We start from the raw sequence: 18,144 nt of genomic DNA, 5'->3' as shown, positions 1-18,144 counted from the left end.
ACTTTGATTTTTTTCACTTGTTTTATCATTTCATATGTCTTATCTGTCAAAATTCTAGGAAGGACAAATTAACCTATTGGTTTTTTTTCTGCTCCCCCCTGCTCACCACATTCTCCCATAATGTCTTCCAAAATGGTTTTTTTAAAAAATAATTAATTAATTAATTAATTAATTTTTTGGCTGTGTTGGGTCTTTGTTGTTGTGCGCGGGCTTTCTCTAGTTGTGGCGAGCTGGGGCTACTCTTTGCTGCGGTGTGCAGGCTTCTCATTGCGGTGGCTTCTCTTGTTGCGGAGCACGGGCTGTAGGTGCTCGGGCTCAGTAGTTGTGGTTCGCAGGCTCTAGAGCGCAGGCTCAGTAGTTGTGGCTCATGGGCTTAGTTGCTTTGTGGCATGTGGGATCTTCACGGACCAGGGCTTGAACCCATGTCCCCTGCATTGGCAGGTGGATTCTTAACCACTGTGCCACCAGGGAAGTCCCCAAAATAGATTTTGAAGACAGTAAAATTATTTAGTTAAACACATCTGTAATAAAGTCATTGAGATCTGTTTATGAGTTTGAATCAAATACTGAAGTTTTCTATTCTGGCTAAACTAATATTTGGTGAGATGGGAGATAAGATCTGCATTTATTAGAACCCTCAAATTGCTTAATATTAAATTTTTAATTTGTTATTAATTAATTAATTAGCCTTAATTGAGGTTGTTTAATTTTTTCTTTGGGGAGATAAAATGCAGAATTATCCACACCAGAACCATAATGGAATTCATTCAGTATCTATTACCACACTCCATGTTTCCACTTGAAAGATCATTTAGAAACTATGATAGATTGCTTTTCTGTTGATAATTTGCTTTTTAATCCATCTGTACTAAAATTAAAATTCAATGAGTTTTTAAGTTGTAGGTGACTATTAAACTATTAGTTCAGCTCTAGAGAGATTTTGTTTTGGTTTATTATTATGTATGGCTTCTGTTGGGATTATTATCCTTCATACTAAAGCCTTCACTGAACTTGTTTGCTGTTGTGTACTAAGGGCCTATAGACATGCCTGCACCAGATTCATCACTCAATACTTGTGAAAAAAGGAAGGTCAGAAGGTATTTCCCTTTTGTGCAGATTTTTCTCAGAATATGCTAAGCTCTTGCCAACCTAAGACTGTGTTTTCATAGAGAGTTTTTAAGTTTATCAATGTATTTCCAAATGCACTTTTTAAATATAAGTTTTACAGTAACTTTTTTTTGATAAGCCTGGGAAGAGAGCCAGGGGTGTGAACTGGATGGTTGTCATTCCTATTGTCAACCTGCTGGGACAGGAATTCACCCATCACCACTGGGGGGACAGAGCCAAACATGGGCGTCAGTGTGCAGGCACACTTTCCCCTGGTTTGTGCCTGGGTCATACCCCCTCCAGTATTCCTCTTTCAAAACTGGCCACCCCCCTCTGTTGTCAGAATCTTTAGCCTGGTCAATACCACTGCTTAGGCTGCAGTCCTAGTGATCTCTCCCTCCTTTTACCCTGGAAGACAATCTTTCTCTTGTGATATTTGCCTACATCTGAGCTCATCCATTGAGTGTTGCCTTTATTAGTGTAACTCAAATTTGTGCAGGGACCTCACTGCTCCTTCTAAGACCACTTGCATTATAGTTTCTGTGGTGATTTATACCTAAGAATACCTACATTTTAAATATATTAATATATATTGCAACCAGGACTTTTATGCCTGGCACTGTGCTGGGTACTTCATATGTATTTTCTCATACCAAACCATGTGGGGTACAATGTACCTTAAAAGTAATAATTAATCCTATATTTATTGAAAGAGGAAGGTGTTCAGAATTTTTTATTAAGTGAAAAATTCAAGTTTAATTCAGTATATGAAGTTGGGTTTTTTTTCCCCAAATTTCTTGAGATATAACTGCCATATAAGATTGTGTAAGTATAAGGTATACAGAGGTATGATTTGATACCTGTCTATATTGCAAAATGAAAATGATTACCACAGTAAGGTTAGTTAACATCTCCATCACCTCATAGAATTACCTTTTTTTAAACCTACGCTCGTAACAACTTTGAAGTATAGAATATAGTATTGTTAACTATAGTCACCATGCTGTACATTATATCCCCGGGACTTATTCATCTTATACCTGGAAGTTTATGCCCTTTGATTAACATTTCCCCATTGCACACACACACACACACACACACACACACACACACACACACACACACACACACACACACACACATCCTGCATCCTGCTCCCGGCCCCTGGCAACCACTATTCTGCTACCTATTTCTATGAGTTCAGCTTTTTGTAGATTCCACACATAAGTGAGATCACGCAGTATTTATTTTTCTGTCTGACTTATTTCACTTAGCATAATGTTCTCAAGGTTGATCCATGTTGTTACAAATGGCAGAATTTTCTTTTTATGGCTGAACAATATTCCGTTGCATCTATACCACATTTTCTTTATCTATTCATCCATCGATGGACACTTAGCTTGTTTACATGTCTTGGCTATTGTGAATAATGCTGCAATGAATGGGAGAGTGCAGAAATTTCTTCAAGATAGTGATTTTATTTTTTTCAGAAATACGCCCAGTGTGAGATTGCTATATCGTAACATAGTTCTATTTTCAATTTATTGAGTAATGTTTTCCATAGCGGCTGCACCAATTTATATTCCCACCAACAGTGCACAAGGGCTCTCTTTTCTCCACATCCTCGCCAACACTTATCTTTTATCTTTTTTGATAATAACTATTCTGACAGGCATAAGGTGAATCTCATTGTGGTTTTGGTTTTTATTTACCTGATGATTAATGATGTTGAGCATCTTTTCATGTACCTGTTGTCCATTTGTATGTCTTCTTTGGAAAAAAATGTCTATTCAGGTCCTCTGCTCATTTTCTAATCAGATTATTTGTGGTTTTGGTTTTTTGTTGTTGTTTTGCTTTGTTTGCTATTGAGTCATACAAGTTCCTTATATATTTTGTATATTAACCCCTTATCAGATATGTGGTTTGCAAGTCTTTTCTCTCATTCTATAGGTTTCCTTTTCATTTTATTGACTGTTTCTTTTTCTGTGCAGGTTTTTAGTTTGATATTGGCCCACTTGGGTTTTTTTGCTCTTGTTTCTTGTGCTTTTGGTGTCATATCCAAAAAAACAAGGTCACCAACATCAATACCAAGGAGCTTCCCCCTTGTTTTCTTCTAGGAGTTTTACAGTTTCGGGTCTTACATTTAATTCTTTAACCCTGTTGAGTGAAATATCTTTGCAACAGGAAACTAATGGCAGCATGAAACAGGGAAGGCAGCAAAGGCCTGTGGTCTCTGTGCTGCTGCCTTTACTGGATGCTACTGGTCTTTGTTCCCTGACCCAATGGGTCAATGAACATGAACATTGTTCTGGCACAGTGCTGCTAAAAAAAATTATGGAAAAATATAAATGTCCTGAATAACTTGTGCCAGTAACTCCTAAAACCCCAGAGGAGGTTCACCAACTCGTTGATAAATGCAAACCCCCTGTGGAGGCTTCCCGGGTGTTGCTTAGTGCTTAGTCATACCAACATGCTAAGGCTCAGGCATTTTGCTCCGGAGGCCTAGGGGCTTCTCCAAAGACCCTGTACATATGGCACTAGTGGGGGCAAACCTCCATCCTGGGGACATCAACCAGGACATCCAGGGAAGATGTGGCCAGTTATGAAGCGGCCTTAGAGGGACATCCTTCACAAACTTTCTTGGTAACAACACGTAGGGTCAAGGAAATGGGAGAAAATCAGAGACTGAGATAAACTTCCCACCTGGCTCCGCATTCCCAGTTGAGTTCTTGGCCATGTCTTGCTCTGCCTCCCAGAGTCTCTGGACCAAACATGAGTTTACGTGACTACCTATGGGGTTTTGGACTACATGCCTTCCCCCAGCAGCAGCACAATATATTTTCCTGGAGTGCCAACTTTTGACATCCTATTGGGCTCTTTTAGAAACCAAGGTCCTAACCAGACCCCACCTGGTACTGTTCTGTACCCAAGTTCCTAAAATGCCCTGGGTTAGACATGCCTCACGACAGAAGTTCAGCAGTCACTGATACCTCTTTGGTAAAATGGAAACGGTACCTTCAGGGGAGGGCGAAACCTGACCTCAAAGCCTTTTCCAAATTACTGAAGGATGTGGCTTGCAACATGCTCAGTCCCTTGCCTGAGAACCTTGTGGAACTGGTAGCAGTGCCCCACTTCCTCCTCCTCAGGCTACGTGGGAAGCCCCTTGGGACCAACTGTCTGAGATGCACAGGGAGTTGCTGTCCTTCATCAGTAGCAGTGCCACCACCGTAAGGGATGCAGCTCACGGGAGGGTCATGGCATTTTACCCAGCCTCAGGCACGTCTCTATTGAGAAGGGTACTCCCAGCTCAGCCTAATTGGCGGAACTCATAGCTGTTCACCTATCCCTTAAGGAGGCCATAAAAAAGGGGTCTTTCGCAGACCCACGTTTTCATAGGCTCCTGGGATTTTGCTATCATCCTGTGGTTCCGTCTGGCCATTGCCTCCGTTTTTGGAAATGAATAATTAAAACACAGACCAAATACCAATGCAGATGATATCTAGGCTGTCCATCACTCTACTCTTCCAGGATATTTTTTAAAATGCTATTCTACTGGCATTCCATCTATCTGCATTACACAACAATAAAATTTGTGAATAGCTGAAAAAGAACCCCGAAGTCTTCTTTATTTGCATCACAGTTAAAATATGTAATTAGTACTCAGTGATCTGATACTACAGTGAAGCTACATGGGAAATGACAAAATCCAGATGTGTGACTCCAAATGCTATCTTGGGGGTAAATAAGGCTGTCTTCAAGATTGTGGCGGAAATTATGAAGAATAAGTACAGCCCTGTTAATGACTATTTTACTCTCTTCATAGTGTTTGTATACAGCACATTCTGAGTTAGTTCTAGAGATGCAAAGATGAATAAAACACAGCTTTTCTCTCACAGAACTAAAGACTACAGGAACGGGGGAAGAAATAAAGGAAGACCTGTTGCGTGTAGTCGATGAAGCTTCAATCTTCATTCATGTTGTTTTCCACCATATCTTCAGTGCCTAGCTCCTGACATAATCCATAGTAGACACTGAATAAATATTGGTTGAATGTATGAGGGGATACGCAGAGAAGGAGCCTCCAAATTGGACTTGTGGGTCAGAGAGGACTTTTAAGAGAAGGTGATATTTAAGCTGAGTTTTAAAAGATAACTAGGAATAAACTTTTTCCAAGTAGGAAAAAAATTCAGGCTGAGGGAATGATATGTTTTAACCACAACATGTACGAACTGGCAGAATACAATGAAGGAATTTTATGTTGCAATTACAGCAAAGAATACTAGTGTCAGAGTGAAAAAGAAATGATTGACGATGACTTTCTCCTTGACTAGTCCTTGACCTTGAGTTCTGTCCTTGGCCCAGTTAGCCAGGTTTTAGCAAGAATTCTGTTGAGTCAGTTTAGTGAAGACCCCCACCCTTGGTGTATCATCACCTTCCATATCTGATCCAATTTCTCATCTCCATCCTCAATATTTTCTCACCCTGGCCTGCCTTCAGCAAGATTCCAGTAGAGTCTGTTTAGCAAGAATCCCTGTAACAGACTTAGTTTCCTCAGTAATTTTCCATCCACTGACCCCGCCACCCTGCTGCTTGGCCATCAACCCCTTCTTGTCCTCGTATTTGGAGTTCAGCCCCGTCTCTCTCCCCAACTCCAATACCTTCATTGTTGTATTAAATAATGCCTTCCTTACCATCTTTATGAGTGTCATGAATAATTTATCTTTAACAAAGTTAAGGAAAAAAAAGGATTTCAGAACAAGTTTGGCCTATTACAGTTTGGGGCCAATCTTATTGCTTGACTTTTGTCCTGAAAACAAAGGCAGATGACTGAAGAGTTTTTACACAAGTAACGTGATGGGGCCAATGTGGAGGTGGAAAAACAGCTATTGAGGATGAGAGGGAAGAGAAGGGATGAAGGCATCGAACAAGACAAAGGTAGAAAGAAAACAGGTAGGCATAAAAAACGAGTGACAAAGCAATCTCAAGAGGGAAACCTATAGGAAAGTAATTGCGTAAGTTAGTAACTTAAGAAAAACCAAACTTTATCCAATTGTTGCCAGGCACCTCAGCAGACCAGTAATAGGGATTGCTAATATGGATTTACGAGGTACTAGAATTAAAACAAAAATAAAATGCGTTTGTTCTATTTCATTTGCATAAAAGTGGTTCTTTCCAATTTGTTTTCATGAATTTTTAAGCAGTCCCCGCGAGATGCAATACTTATCTATAAGACAAATTAAATAATCAACACGTGCCTTGTGAAAATGCCAGGTCATATTAACTAAAGTCTGCAAGGAAGGAATCACACAAGAACAACGAGTGTAGCTGCTTAAGAACAGAATTTATTCACTGTTATAAACCAGAATTTTATAAAATAGTTTTGAAATGTTGGGATTGACAAACAAGAGTTCTAAAAGAATGCTTTAAAGTTACAATAATTAAATTCTAAACACAAAAATAGATATATCAGTGGCATTTAATAGATAATTCTAGACAGTAAAATAGTTTGTAATTTTCCCTTCTGTTTCAGCACTGATTGGCCGCTCCACGTGGCATGTGGGATCTTAGTTCCCTGACCAGGGATCAAACCAGCACCCTCTGCCTTGGAAGTGTGGAGTCTTTTTTTTTTTTTTATACTGAGAAACAAATGTTAACTTTAATAATAAAAAACACAACCACAGAGAAGCACTGTATTTTCCCTCTACTGCATTAGCAAATACAAAGAAGAGCAATGAAATGAATGGATTTACTTCAAACTACTGGTTCTTACACCCATGAACATGTATCAGAATTACTTGTGGAGGTTTTAAAAACTATTTAAGTCTAGGCCTCACTCAGCGGTTGCAACAGGGGTCAGGACCCAGGTATTTTTTACAAGCTGTTTAGATAGCTCTGATGAGTTTCCTGCTGGTTGAGTTTCTGATTTTAGGTTGACTGGGGTACTTTGGGTTTTTTGGGCCACTGTTTTGGGGGTACGGGGAGTTTTTTTTCACAGATTTACTAGCAGTAGTGAAGAACTTGGCCTCTGGCTTTTTAGGAGTCTGTCTTGGGTCTTTTTTCCCCAGCGAAGAGGTTCTTTCTTTCTCCATCTCTTCTTTGATTCTTGCCTTCTTCTCTGGGCCTTTACCTGGGGTCTTGGGCTCCGCAGCTGCTGGGGTCTCCAAAGCTGGGGAGGCCTTTCTCTTCTTCCCATGAAGTGTGTTGGGACCAGGACTCTTAATTGGAGACTTCTTTCCTGCAGCATCTTTTTGTGTCTTTACGCTTCTTGCAGCTGGAGTTTCCTTCACTGGTACCAGCAGTGGGATTTCATCTTCAGACTCGTCTTGAGCTTTAGGGGGGGGCGCTCACCCCACCAGTCTCCTTCTGGGGTCCAGGGCCCTGGGCTGGAGCACCACCAGTTTTGGGGGCCGGTGCATCTGTAGTCGGGGCTGGTGCAGCCTTTCCAGCCTGTTTCATAAGCTTCTTGTCTCCTTTCTTCTCCTGCTGTCTTTTAAGACGTTCTTTCTTCTTTTGGCTTTTCTTTGCTACCTTTTTCTTCTGACTTTGTGTGCGTAGTCCCCTGGCTTCACCACGACTGCTGACAAAAGAAGAAAAGACAGGCAGGGAAACCGATCTCTCAGTCCTCACGTACAAGAGCTTCACGCTCTCCCACTTCTCCGGCAGTTTCTGTGAAAGCCTTTTTGTGCCGGCAACAACGTTTTCGACGATGTGCTGAACTTGCATCCCAGTGTGACCGATGCGGATGGTACTGCAAGAACCACTTTTAGAGATGTTTAAGACAGTTCCCCCTACACAGTCACTGATCTCTCAGGACGAATTCTTGGCCTGAAGGTTTACAGGTACTGGAACTTTCTTTCTGTTGTAGAAATGTCTCCCGAGGTGTGAGGGTAAGAGCCGCCTGATTCTGGCATCTGTAATGAAGAAGTCGAAACTACCCAAGAGGCGGAGCTTAGCTTCATAGGCTTTATATTCCTTTTTTAAAGTTCGGAGGGGGATAATCTGAGAAATGGTTTTAACTCCATGCTTGTTCAAAAGCTTCTTATAAAAACGTTCTGTCTGTTCGGGAGTTAAATTAGGTTCATCTTTGGTAAATAAACAGATATCTGCTAAATCTGATTGAATACCATGAGGCAAGGACAATCTGACCCTCAGTTCTTTACTTGGAATTTTCCATAATACCACCATTAAAAAGAAATTTTCATTCTCATTCAAAAGCAATCCATTTGCGTTTTTCCTGGATCTGGAATGTGCCAACAGAGCTTCTACTGCCTTTTTAATCTGCTCTTCGTCCAGCTGCTCCAGGCCGACCGGGGTCGCTGGAGTCGAAGCTGAAGTTTCGGCTGAGGTTGACAGTGGAGTAGAAGCCGAGGCCTCCATTTCGCGTTCACCTCGTGGAGACGCGCATCCGGATCCCCGGAAGCGTGGAGTCTTAACCGCTGAATGACCAGGGGAGTCCCTCTTGTTGCTTCTTTTACCATATTCTACATATTCACATCAAATATTACAAATCAAAAAAGAAAATTCCATTTTAATTACATTATATCTATATATTAATTGTGATAAATTGGCGTTTGAATATACTTGTGTGTCTCTCCAGATACTTAAGTTAGTGACCCTCAGAATAGTTTTGTAGTTTTCTTCAAATAGGTTCTATGAATTATATACAGATATAGATTGATTGATGTAGATTATAGACATAAATATATCCTCATATGTATTATATCTATCTACCTATTGAAGAATCATTTATTTGCATCTGTTTACATTTTACTTATGTTGATTAGATTTGTTTCCTTTGCTTAAAATATTCTTTAAAAATTTGACTTGTACCTCTATAAATTCTATTTTGCTGTTTTCTACATTTGTGATATCTTTTTTTTTTTGCTTTTAATTTTGTGTCTTTTTTTTCCTTTTTAATCAACATCTATTATTTTCTGCTAGCACCTCTCCCCACTTATTCTAAAAACAGATTGCTCCCATACATATTTTATGGAAAATTCCTCCTTCACTCTAATTTTTAAATTCAAACAGAAGTTGTTACAGTGCTGCAGAATAACTCACACTTCAGACAATACTTGATTGACCCAGGGTTATTGAAGAAATATCTGTAAAAATTTCAATTCTTGGTTTACATTTCCCTGACAATGGGTCAATGAATTATGTAACACTTCTCCAGAATTACATGCATATCAAGTAGAAGTTATTGTTTCTGAAGAACATGTAGGCTTATTCAGTCAGTTACTGAGAGATATGTTACATTTCTCATTATAAATAAGGATTTTGCCAATTTTCCTTGTAATTTTGCCAGTGTTTGCCATATTACAAACTTGTACCACTAGATGCATTTTTATTTAAAACAATTATGTCTTCCTTGCAAATTGAGTCTTCTAGCATTATGATAGATTATGATATGACTTGCATTATCTCAAGTAATTTTTTGCCTTAAAATTTATTTTGGCTGATTTTAATAAAGCAATATCAGATTTTTATTTTACAGTAGAATGTGCCTTGGATTTTTTAACTTATTTTGAATACCTGAAGCTTTTGTATACACAATTTTGGACATGTGTTTCAGTGAATTTGTTTCAGATTGTTTCTAGTCTTTTCTTCCCCACTAGATGATACCTGCCTTGAATGAGGAACTGTGACTTACTGCACAAGGCCTTCAACAGATTTTCAAAAAAACTTATGATATACATTTCTTGTTAAATTACTACTATATTTTAAGTTTGAATACTTTCATTTATCAAAAAAGAAAAATTTGCTTTTATGAAATGAAAAACCAGTATCATGATATTATCAATTCATCACAATTTTCAAGACTTTGAGAAGATAAATCATTCATCATAGCATTAAAAAAATTTAAGGTTGGAACACAGAAACTGAAGTTTTAAAGTACAGTAGTGTGGTCTATATTAAAAGTCACAAACTAAAAGTAAGCTACTAAGAATATACAAATTAAGACCGTTGAAAAGAAAAGTAACAATTGAGACTTGTTTACACATAAAAGTTTACTTAATAGATGTTCGTTTTCATAATAAAACCATTCAACACTCACTAAAGGCTTGCTCCATAATTTTTATGGAAAATTACTCCTCAAAGTTTTGTAAAATTTGTTTAAGCTATTTTGATCAATTAGTTATTAAATGATGTACACAACTGAATATTATTTGAATATAAAATATAAAAATATGCATGCAAATTCTCTTAAAATGGCAATGGAAAATTTAGTTATTACCACTGCTTAATCGGACCAGGGAGAATTAAGTTACAAGTCACAATTTCTTATCCAATGGCTCTATGGGGTTGGGGGAAAAGTAAAGGATACTGACAGGAGGTCAAATCAGAAGGCAGAGATCACTTCCTGTTCATCTCCATAGTCACAAATAGATCTGATGGGTCTCTGACTCTTCAAATACTTAATTTAATTACTTGAGTTTAAGTGATTCATGAGATGCATCAAGCAGTATTTCAACCAGCTCATGCACCATGAGATATAGATTAGTTGTTAAATAGCTCTGCAGAATATCTCTTCCTCTATGCCATGTCAAATTCTTAACCTTAGATTTGCCATTAGATTATCCTTCCTGCTTCTCTGATCATAAGGACAATTGTTAAACCTTTACTGAAAACTAAAAATAGCATAAGTTTTAAAAAAAGAGAGAGATCAATAAGATGTGATATGAGGCTATAAATTTTTGAATGAAAGCAAGAAATATTCAAGTTTTAAAATGCTTATTTCTTTAGATAGATAGATATAACTCAATTTGGACCATCTATAATTTATAAATGATAGGTTATTCCATTTTAATTAATATTTAATATTATCCAGTGCATTACAGTTCCCCAAATTTTCTGTCAGTGCACTCAGGATTCCTCTCCCATAAGCAGTATGGTGTAATAGAAAGCCCCTGGGTTTTGAAACCAAACTGCCAATGTTTGAATTCCTCCCACTTTTAAGCTTGGTGATGTTAAGCAGGTAGCTTAATCTTTTTTGAACCTAAGTAGGTCCATATAGAAATTGGCACTAACAATGGAACCTATTTCATAAAGTTGCTTTTCAAGATTAAAAAAGATAATGTCTCTGAAGTGCCTATGACACATGATAATACATTTAATCATTATTTCACCTTAGTTTTTAGAAGGGGTCAAGAAAATGAGAAGAAATACCATGCTCAAGATTATGCTGCACATATTCATTTTTGGATTATCAATACTCTATTTGAAGCTGTGTAGTTATATACACTGATTTTATATATATATAATATACCTATAATCTATATAATCGTATTACTATCTTATTAAATATGTATATTTAATCTTAGTACTTTCCATTTTTAAATTTTAGAAATATGATAAGAAAAATACATAAATATTAAACACAGTCTAAAGACTAGGCTTATAAAAATAGCTTAAAATTCCTTTAATTTTTTGGGAGTTAAATTATACAATAATAATTACAGTTATAAATGAGCATGTGAACCTAGCAATGGTTTATGTGAGATTATTTTTCTAATCCAAGCTTTTCTTAGCAACCTTTATAAATCATGAAATATTCATTTGATTAACATCATTGTATGAGGGGAAAAAAATAGTTGACTGGTATTTGAGCACATAGACGAATGTAAAAGAAATCACTGACTTTATCAGGATCTATCATGCAGTGGTTTTATTCAAGCTTATCTGAGTTAAAAAATAGAATGAAAAAAAATGGGAATTAACCTGCAAGAAACTTGAATTATTTAGGCTAAAGAATACATGACTTAATAGTATAACTCAATATATACTTCAGTATATTATACTTCAGTATAATATATACTTCAGTATATTATATTATTATCCCTAGGTGAATTACCATATACCTAAGGAAGACAGGAAATAGGAAAGGCATTTCAATAGAAGTTTATGAAAGTATGGTAGATATTTTAGTTATTGCTACTAGTTAATCAATGGAAAGATTACTGAAATTGGTTCCTTGTAATAAAAAATAATAATAATTTATTGTTATATATATAAATGAGCCAAAGACAGCCTCTATGGATTGGCACCTAGGTTTTTTTTTTTACTGTAGAGTGAGACCTGTTAGTTCAGAAGCTCATGAGCACCAAACTCAAACTTTTATGCACCCACTTAGTTTTAAAACAGCACAAAAAAGCAGATTTTTCAGCCATTTAGAACCTTCCTACTTTGTATATCCTGCAAAACCTCACCAGCCATCTGCTGGCCATTGATAAGATAGAGACTTGTGGTTATAAAACCCCAAGTTGCCGTGGCCTTTCTGACCCAGGGACTCCCCACAATGCTGCTGAGCCACATCACCTAGAAGCCTAAGTTCCTCCTCTGATCCCCCCACCTCCCCCAGGAGCTCCCTTGCCCTCCTCCCTGCTGGATGGTGGCCCCCTTTGTGAGCGTCTGGACAGCCTCCTGCTGTGAGGCACTTTCTGCTCTCATGCAATCTTCTCCAAGCACTGCCCAATAAAGTTTGGTATGTAGTCATATCTTTTTCCTTTGATTAGTACCCAAATCTCTTCAACCGTGGCACCATTATCAGTCTAAAGCTGTCAAAAGCTTACTTTCAAGGAATCTACTTTCTGCTTTTAGTGGCCTGCGTTTTAGGCTGGTGAAGAGTTTAAGGAGCCAGCCTCTGAAGAAGGAAGTGGTGGTGCTGCTTGGAGAAATGACTGCTGAGCATTTATAAGAAGACAGTACAAGTAATATGCGCCACCCTGGAAGCAGAGACCCCTGGTGTGGGACAGAAGTGGTCAGCACTGGTCTGTCCAACTGGGATATGCAATATGCTTTGTACTTGTCTATAACGTCTAGCTTAGACTCTCAGAGCAGATCAGAAAAGAAAGAAACTCTCAGCCTGGCAACCTCTTCTTATTTCCTGCAGGAATGTCTTCATGGAGGTATAATAGAAAATTGTATTATCAGCTATTGTCAAGTATTGATGTAAGAAAAATACACTATTTTAAAAATTCTGTACATTTGTATATATTTGTATTTGTATAACCACATAAGCAGTGTCAGTTTTGTTTTGCATTGCACTCAGATGAAGACAGCCACGATAAATTTAGTGCCATAAAAATAAGATAATTCTCCTAAGAAAGTCTTACGATTCTCCTTATTAGCTGAGAGCTCATTGATAGTTGTTTTTTTCTTAGTTCAGGTTTTATTTTATTTTATTTTTTTGGTCATATCTGCTTCCACCCAATGCAGGACTCTTGTTCTTGTATCAGAATTGCAATGATTTTGTGGTCTTATTGCATTTGTCTTTTCTTAACTGCATTAGAGCACTTTGCTCAGATCACCACTGTAGCACTGACCACATGCATTATAGTTAATTGCTAGCCTCCACTGGGCAGTGATTTTCTTGGGTACAGAGAACGCATCACATCCATTTCAGTATTCCCATCACACAAGTGATATCATCACATCGCATATGTGCCAGGCACGCAGATAACACCAACACGTTTTTATTGATTTGCTTCAGTGAATTATTGTAAGCTACCTCAAATCCTTTTGGCAACAGGCAAAGTAAAACATAAATAGTAATTTTAAGTCAGATATCAGAAAGAGTGTCAGTGCCTCTTGACGCTGGAATAGAATAAATACTGGACTGTCATTCTTCTAGGAAAGGATAATTTTCTATGATATTTTTATAAATAAGAATTTCATAAAGGATATTAAACATTGTCAGTACAGATTCAGTCTCTCAACAAAATATGCTGAACATATAGTATGTGTAAATCGCTATTGTAAGCCCTGGGGGGAAATGGTGAATATGGTAGAAGCTCAAGGAATAGTGAGGAAGAAAAATTTATCATATCAGGGTTCTATCAATTGGCCCCAACTTTCCTGTACTTCTTAGGAGTATGATAACATAGAAGAATGGTAGTGAATATGAACATGCCCTTAGTCTGTCCTTTAACAGAATCTCTTTAAACACCAAAAGGAAGCCTTGAAATAAGTGTCATCTAGGGAAATGTAGGCAAAGGTGGAATAGAAGCTCAAATCTATTACCTATAATGTTCCTTGAAAAGAAAAACTCATTTTGACAGTAATTAGCCCCTGGCAAAAGGCAAAGTTAAGGGCTGGGTTGTGTAGAAAGCCTTTATTTGGGCACCATATTTGACTTGCTCCAGATAGTTGTAGAAAGGTAGTGGGAATTCAGAATTCCAGGGCTCTAGTCTGGAGTCCCTCTGCGCCTTCAGGACAGTCACCCTTTCCTGGTATTTTAGGTGAAGCTCTAGTTAGAGTGAAAGTGATGTAAAAAATCCTAATATTTGCTAACCTCCTTCTTTCTCTACCTTACCAAATATTAAATGATTATTTTCCATCTATGCTTCCCTATATAGGAAATATGGATTCGGTAATATTAAGCTAGTAAACAAATTTACACTGAAAATAGAACAAGTACAGTAATTTTAGTTAATTTAATGGCTACTATTATTCATAAAGTTAAATTTGATGCTGAAATAGTATTCTTTCTTCTTTTAAAGCAATGGACAATAGATAGGGAATGCCATCTTGGAATGGTATTTAGATGGGAAGGGGTTTAAATAGGCTCACAAGATAGCCAGATTCCTGTGGTCTTTTCAGACATACTTTAATAGATTAAGACTCACATTGTTTTTAGGCTATTAAATTTAGTTTAAGGGACTTCCCTGGTGGTCCAGTGGCTAAGACTCCATGCTTCCAATGCAGGGGGCCCAGGTTCCATCACTGGTCAGGGAATTAGATCCCACATGCCGTAACTAAGACCCGGTGCAGCCAAATAAATAAATAAATATTTTTTAAAAAATTTAGTTTAAAAATTAAGTGATTCTATTCCCAAATTTAAAATAAGTCCTTTTCTATGGAAGACAGCACTTTTTTTTTTTTTAAACAGCATTTTGGTTACTATTGTCAAATCATAGGGATGAAGCAAACTGAAAACCCTACCCATTCTAATTCTCTGACTTACTTACTACCACCCAGTAGCTTCCCAGTGGACTTGAGTAAAATCCAAACTCCTAACTGTAGCCACAAAGCTTGCAGGGACTCAGCCTCAGCCCCTTGTCTTCCTGTCCTCTCCCTGTCCTGTTCTCTGGGCACTTCGGCCTTCTTGCCTACCAGGAGTATCCTGAGTTCAGGCCCAACTGAGGGCCTCTGTACTTGCTATTTACCCTGTCTCTCAAGCTTTTCTCCTAGATTTTGTATGGCTGTTTCCTTCTCATCACTCAAGTTTCAGCATCAACTTTGCCACCTCCAAAGAGACTTCCCTAACTCCCAATTAAAATGATAAATTCCCAACTTGGCCACTCTCTTTCCTATTGCCTTATTTTGTAGTCTTCATAGCACTTCTTAGTATTTGAAATTTTTATTGTATTAGTTTATTTACTGTCTATTTCCTCTAGTATAACATAAGATCTAAGAGATCAGGAATCTTGTCTATTTTGTACATTGGTTGCTATCTAATAAATACTTGTTGAATGAATGAATGAATGAATATGATTTCATTCTGCTTTAAAATATCTCCAGAGAAGGATCACATTTTAACTGTCTAGTTGAACTAACTGTAAAGAGTGTCTTTCCCTTATAGCTATTCAAAAATACTTATCTTTTAGCTAGTACTGTTTTTTTCTTGTTCTGTTCTTCTTAGAAAAGATATCACATATTTGAATTTTTTTCCCAGACAAGTGATTTTAGTTCCTTTAGGCTTTTCTCTTGTGTCTTATGCATTAATATTCTACCAATGTGGACGTCTGGTTCTCCCCTGAAACCTATTCAAGTTTTCTACATTGCTGTGAATTTTTGAAGCTTGGAAAAGTAGCCATTATATGAATAATGTTCTGGTCAGTGTTGAATGCATATGAATCATCATTTAATTCACAAAAGGAGTGGATTGATGGCTAACAGCAATTTGTTTCCTTTATCTTTCCCTAATGAAAATTAAAATCTTATTACTACCGTACCCATGCATGTAGAAAAATTAAAGTTATATTCTTTGCAGTAATAATTTCCTATTTTCATCATTTTTGAAAAGAAATAAAGATGGCTTAATGGTTCCAGACTTTAAAAATGTAGCTAAATAACCTTTAAAAATGTGAGTAATCATAAACAAATGTTTTCTTCAGATCCTAATTGGCAATTAATCCCTTTTTGTCCTTCCTTCTTTGTCATGCATTTCAATAATATTGCAATTTGTTGAGTGGCCTCTGATATCTGGGCTGCACAAATCCAATCAGTGGCATTTCACATTATAGAGTTGCTCATGAGTGCCAGATTCTACATCACCTTTGAAGCACAGTCTCTTTAAGAATCCAAAAAAGGAGATTAACCAAGATGGCGGAGTAGAAGGACGTGCTCTCACTCCCTCTTGCGAGAGCACCAGAATCACAACTGGCTGCTGGACAATCATTGACAGGAAGACCCTGGACTTCACCAAGGAGGACACCCCACGTCCAAGGACAGAGGAGAAGCCACAGTGAGACGGTAGGAGGGGCTCAATCAGAGTAAAATCAAATCCCATAACTGCTGGGTGGGTGACTCACAGACTGGCGAACACTTATACCACAGAAGTCCACCCACTGGAGTGAAGGTTCTGAGCCCCACCTCAGGCTTCCCAACCTGGGGGTCCGGCAAAGGGAGGAGGAATTCCTAGAGAATCAGACTTTGAAGTCTAGTGGGAATTGATTGCAGGACTGTGACAGGACTGGGGGAAACAGAGACCCCACTCTTGGAGGGCACACACAAAGTAATGTGTGCATCGGGACCCAGGGGAAGGAGCAGTGACCCTGGGGGAGACTGAACCAGACGTACCTGCTGGTGTTGGGGGGTCTCCTGCAGAGGCGAGTGGTGGCTCTGTTTCACCGTGGGGATAAGGACACTGGCAGCAGAGGTCCTGGGAAGTTCTCCTTGGCGTGAGCCCTCCCAGAGTCTGCCATTAACCCCACCAAAGAGCACGGGTAGGCTCCAGTGTTGGGTTGCCTCAGGCAAAACAACCAACAGGGAGGGAACCCAGCCCCACCCATCAACAGTCAAGTGGATTAAGGTTTTACTGGGCTCTGATCGCCACAGCAACAGGGAGGGAACCCAGCCCCACCCATCAACAGTCAAGTGGATTAAGGTTTTACTGAGCTCTGACCGCCACAGCAACAGTCAGCTCTACCCACCACCAGAGCCTCCCATCAAGCCTCTTAGATAGCCTCAACCACCAGAGGGCAGACAACAGAAGCAAGAAAAACTACAATCCTGCAGCCTGTGGACCAAAAACCACAGTTACAGAAAGACAGAGAAGATGAAAAGGCAGAGGGCTATGTACCAGATGAAGGAACAAGAAAAAACCCCAGAAAAACAATTAAATGAAGTGGAGATAGGCAACCTTCCAGAAAAAGAATTCAGAATAATGATAGTGAAGATGATCCAGGACCTCGGAATAAGAATGGAGGCAAAGATTGAGAAGATGCAAGAAATGATTAACAAAGACCTAGAAGAATTAAAGAACAAACAAACAGAGATGACCAATACAATAACTGAAATGAAAACTACACTAGAAGGAATCAATAGCAGAATAACTGAGGCAGAAGAATGGATAAGTGACCTGGAAGACAGAATGGTGGAATTCACTGCTGCGGAACAGACTAAAGAAAAAAGAATAAAAAGAAATGAAGACAGCCTAAGAGACCTCTGGGACAACATTAAACGCAACAACATTCGCATTATAGGGGTCCCAGAAGGAGAAGAGAGAGAGAAAGGACCAGAGAAAATATTTGAAGAGATTATAATCGAAAACTTCCCTAACATGGGAAAGGAAATAGCCACCCAAGTCCAGGAAGCGCAGAGAGTCCCATACAGAATAAACCCAAGGAGAAACACGCCGAGACACATAGTAATCAAAGTGGCAAAAATTAAAGACAAAGAAAAATTATTGAAAGCAGCAAGGGAAAAACGACAAATAACATACAAGGGAACCCCCATAAGGTTAACAGCTGATTTCTCAGCAGAAACTCTGCAAGCCAGAAGGGAGTGGCATGAAATACTTAAAGTGATGAA

The 18,144-nt window shown here is 38.4% G+C and overlaps 1 protein-coding gene across 1 annotated transcript; it reads right to left on the bottom strand.

Annotated features, from left to right (window-relative positions):
• Positions 1-6,728: 6,728 nt before the first annotated feature.
• On the bottom strand, positions 6,729-8,519 carry LOC102997903 (ribosomal L1 domain-containing protein 1-like). Its single transcript, XM_028167457.2, is given in 3 exon segments — positions 6,729-7,095; positions 7,098-7,445; positions 7,447-8,519. Coding segments are annotated over 3 exon segments (1,449 nt in total). The 5' UTR covers positions 8,485-8,519; the 3' UTR covers positions 6,729-7,032.
• Between the last annotated feature and the right edge of the window lie 9,625 nt (positions 8,520-18,144).

The sequence above is a fragment of the Balaenoptera acutorostrata genome, chromosome 14 (genome assembly GCF_949987535.1).
Source record: "Balaenoptera acutorostrata chromosome 14, mBalAcu1.1, whole genome shotgun sequence".
In the NCBI taxonomy this organism is placed as follows: domain Eukaryota; kingdom Metazoa; phylum Chordata; class Mammalia; order Artiodactyla; family Balaenopteridae; genus Balaenoptera; species Balaenoptera acutorostrata.
The sequence above is the reverse complement of the archived record's forward strand: the minus strand, read 5'-3'. Positions and strand labels throughout refer to the sequence as shown.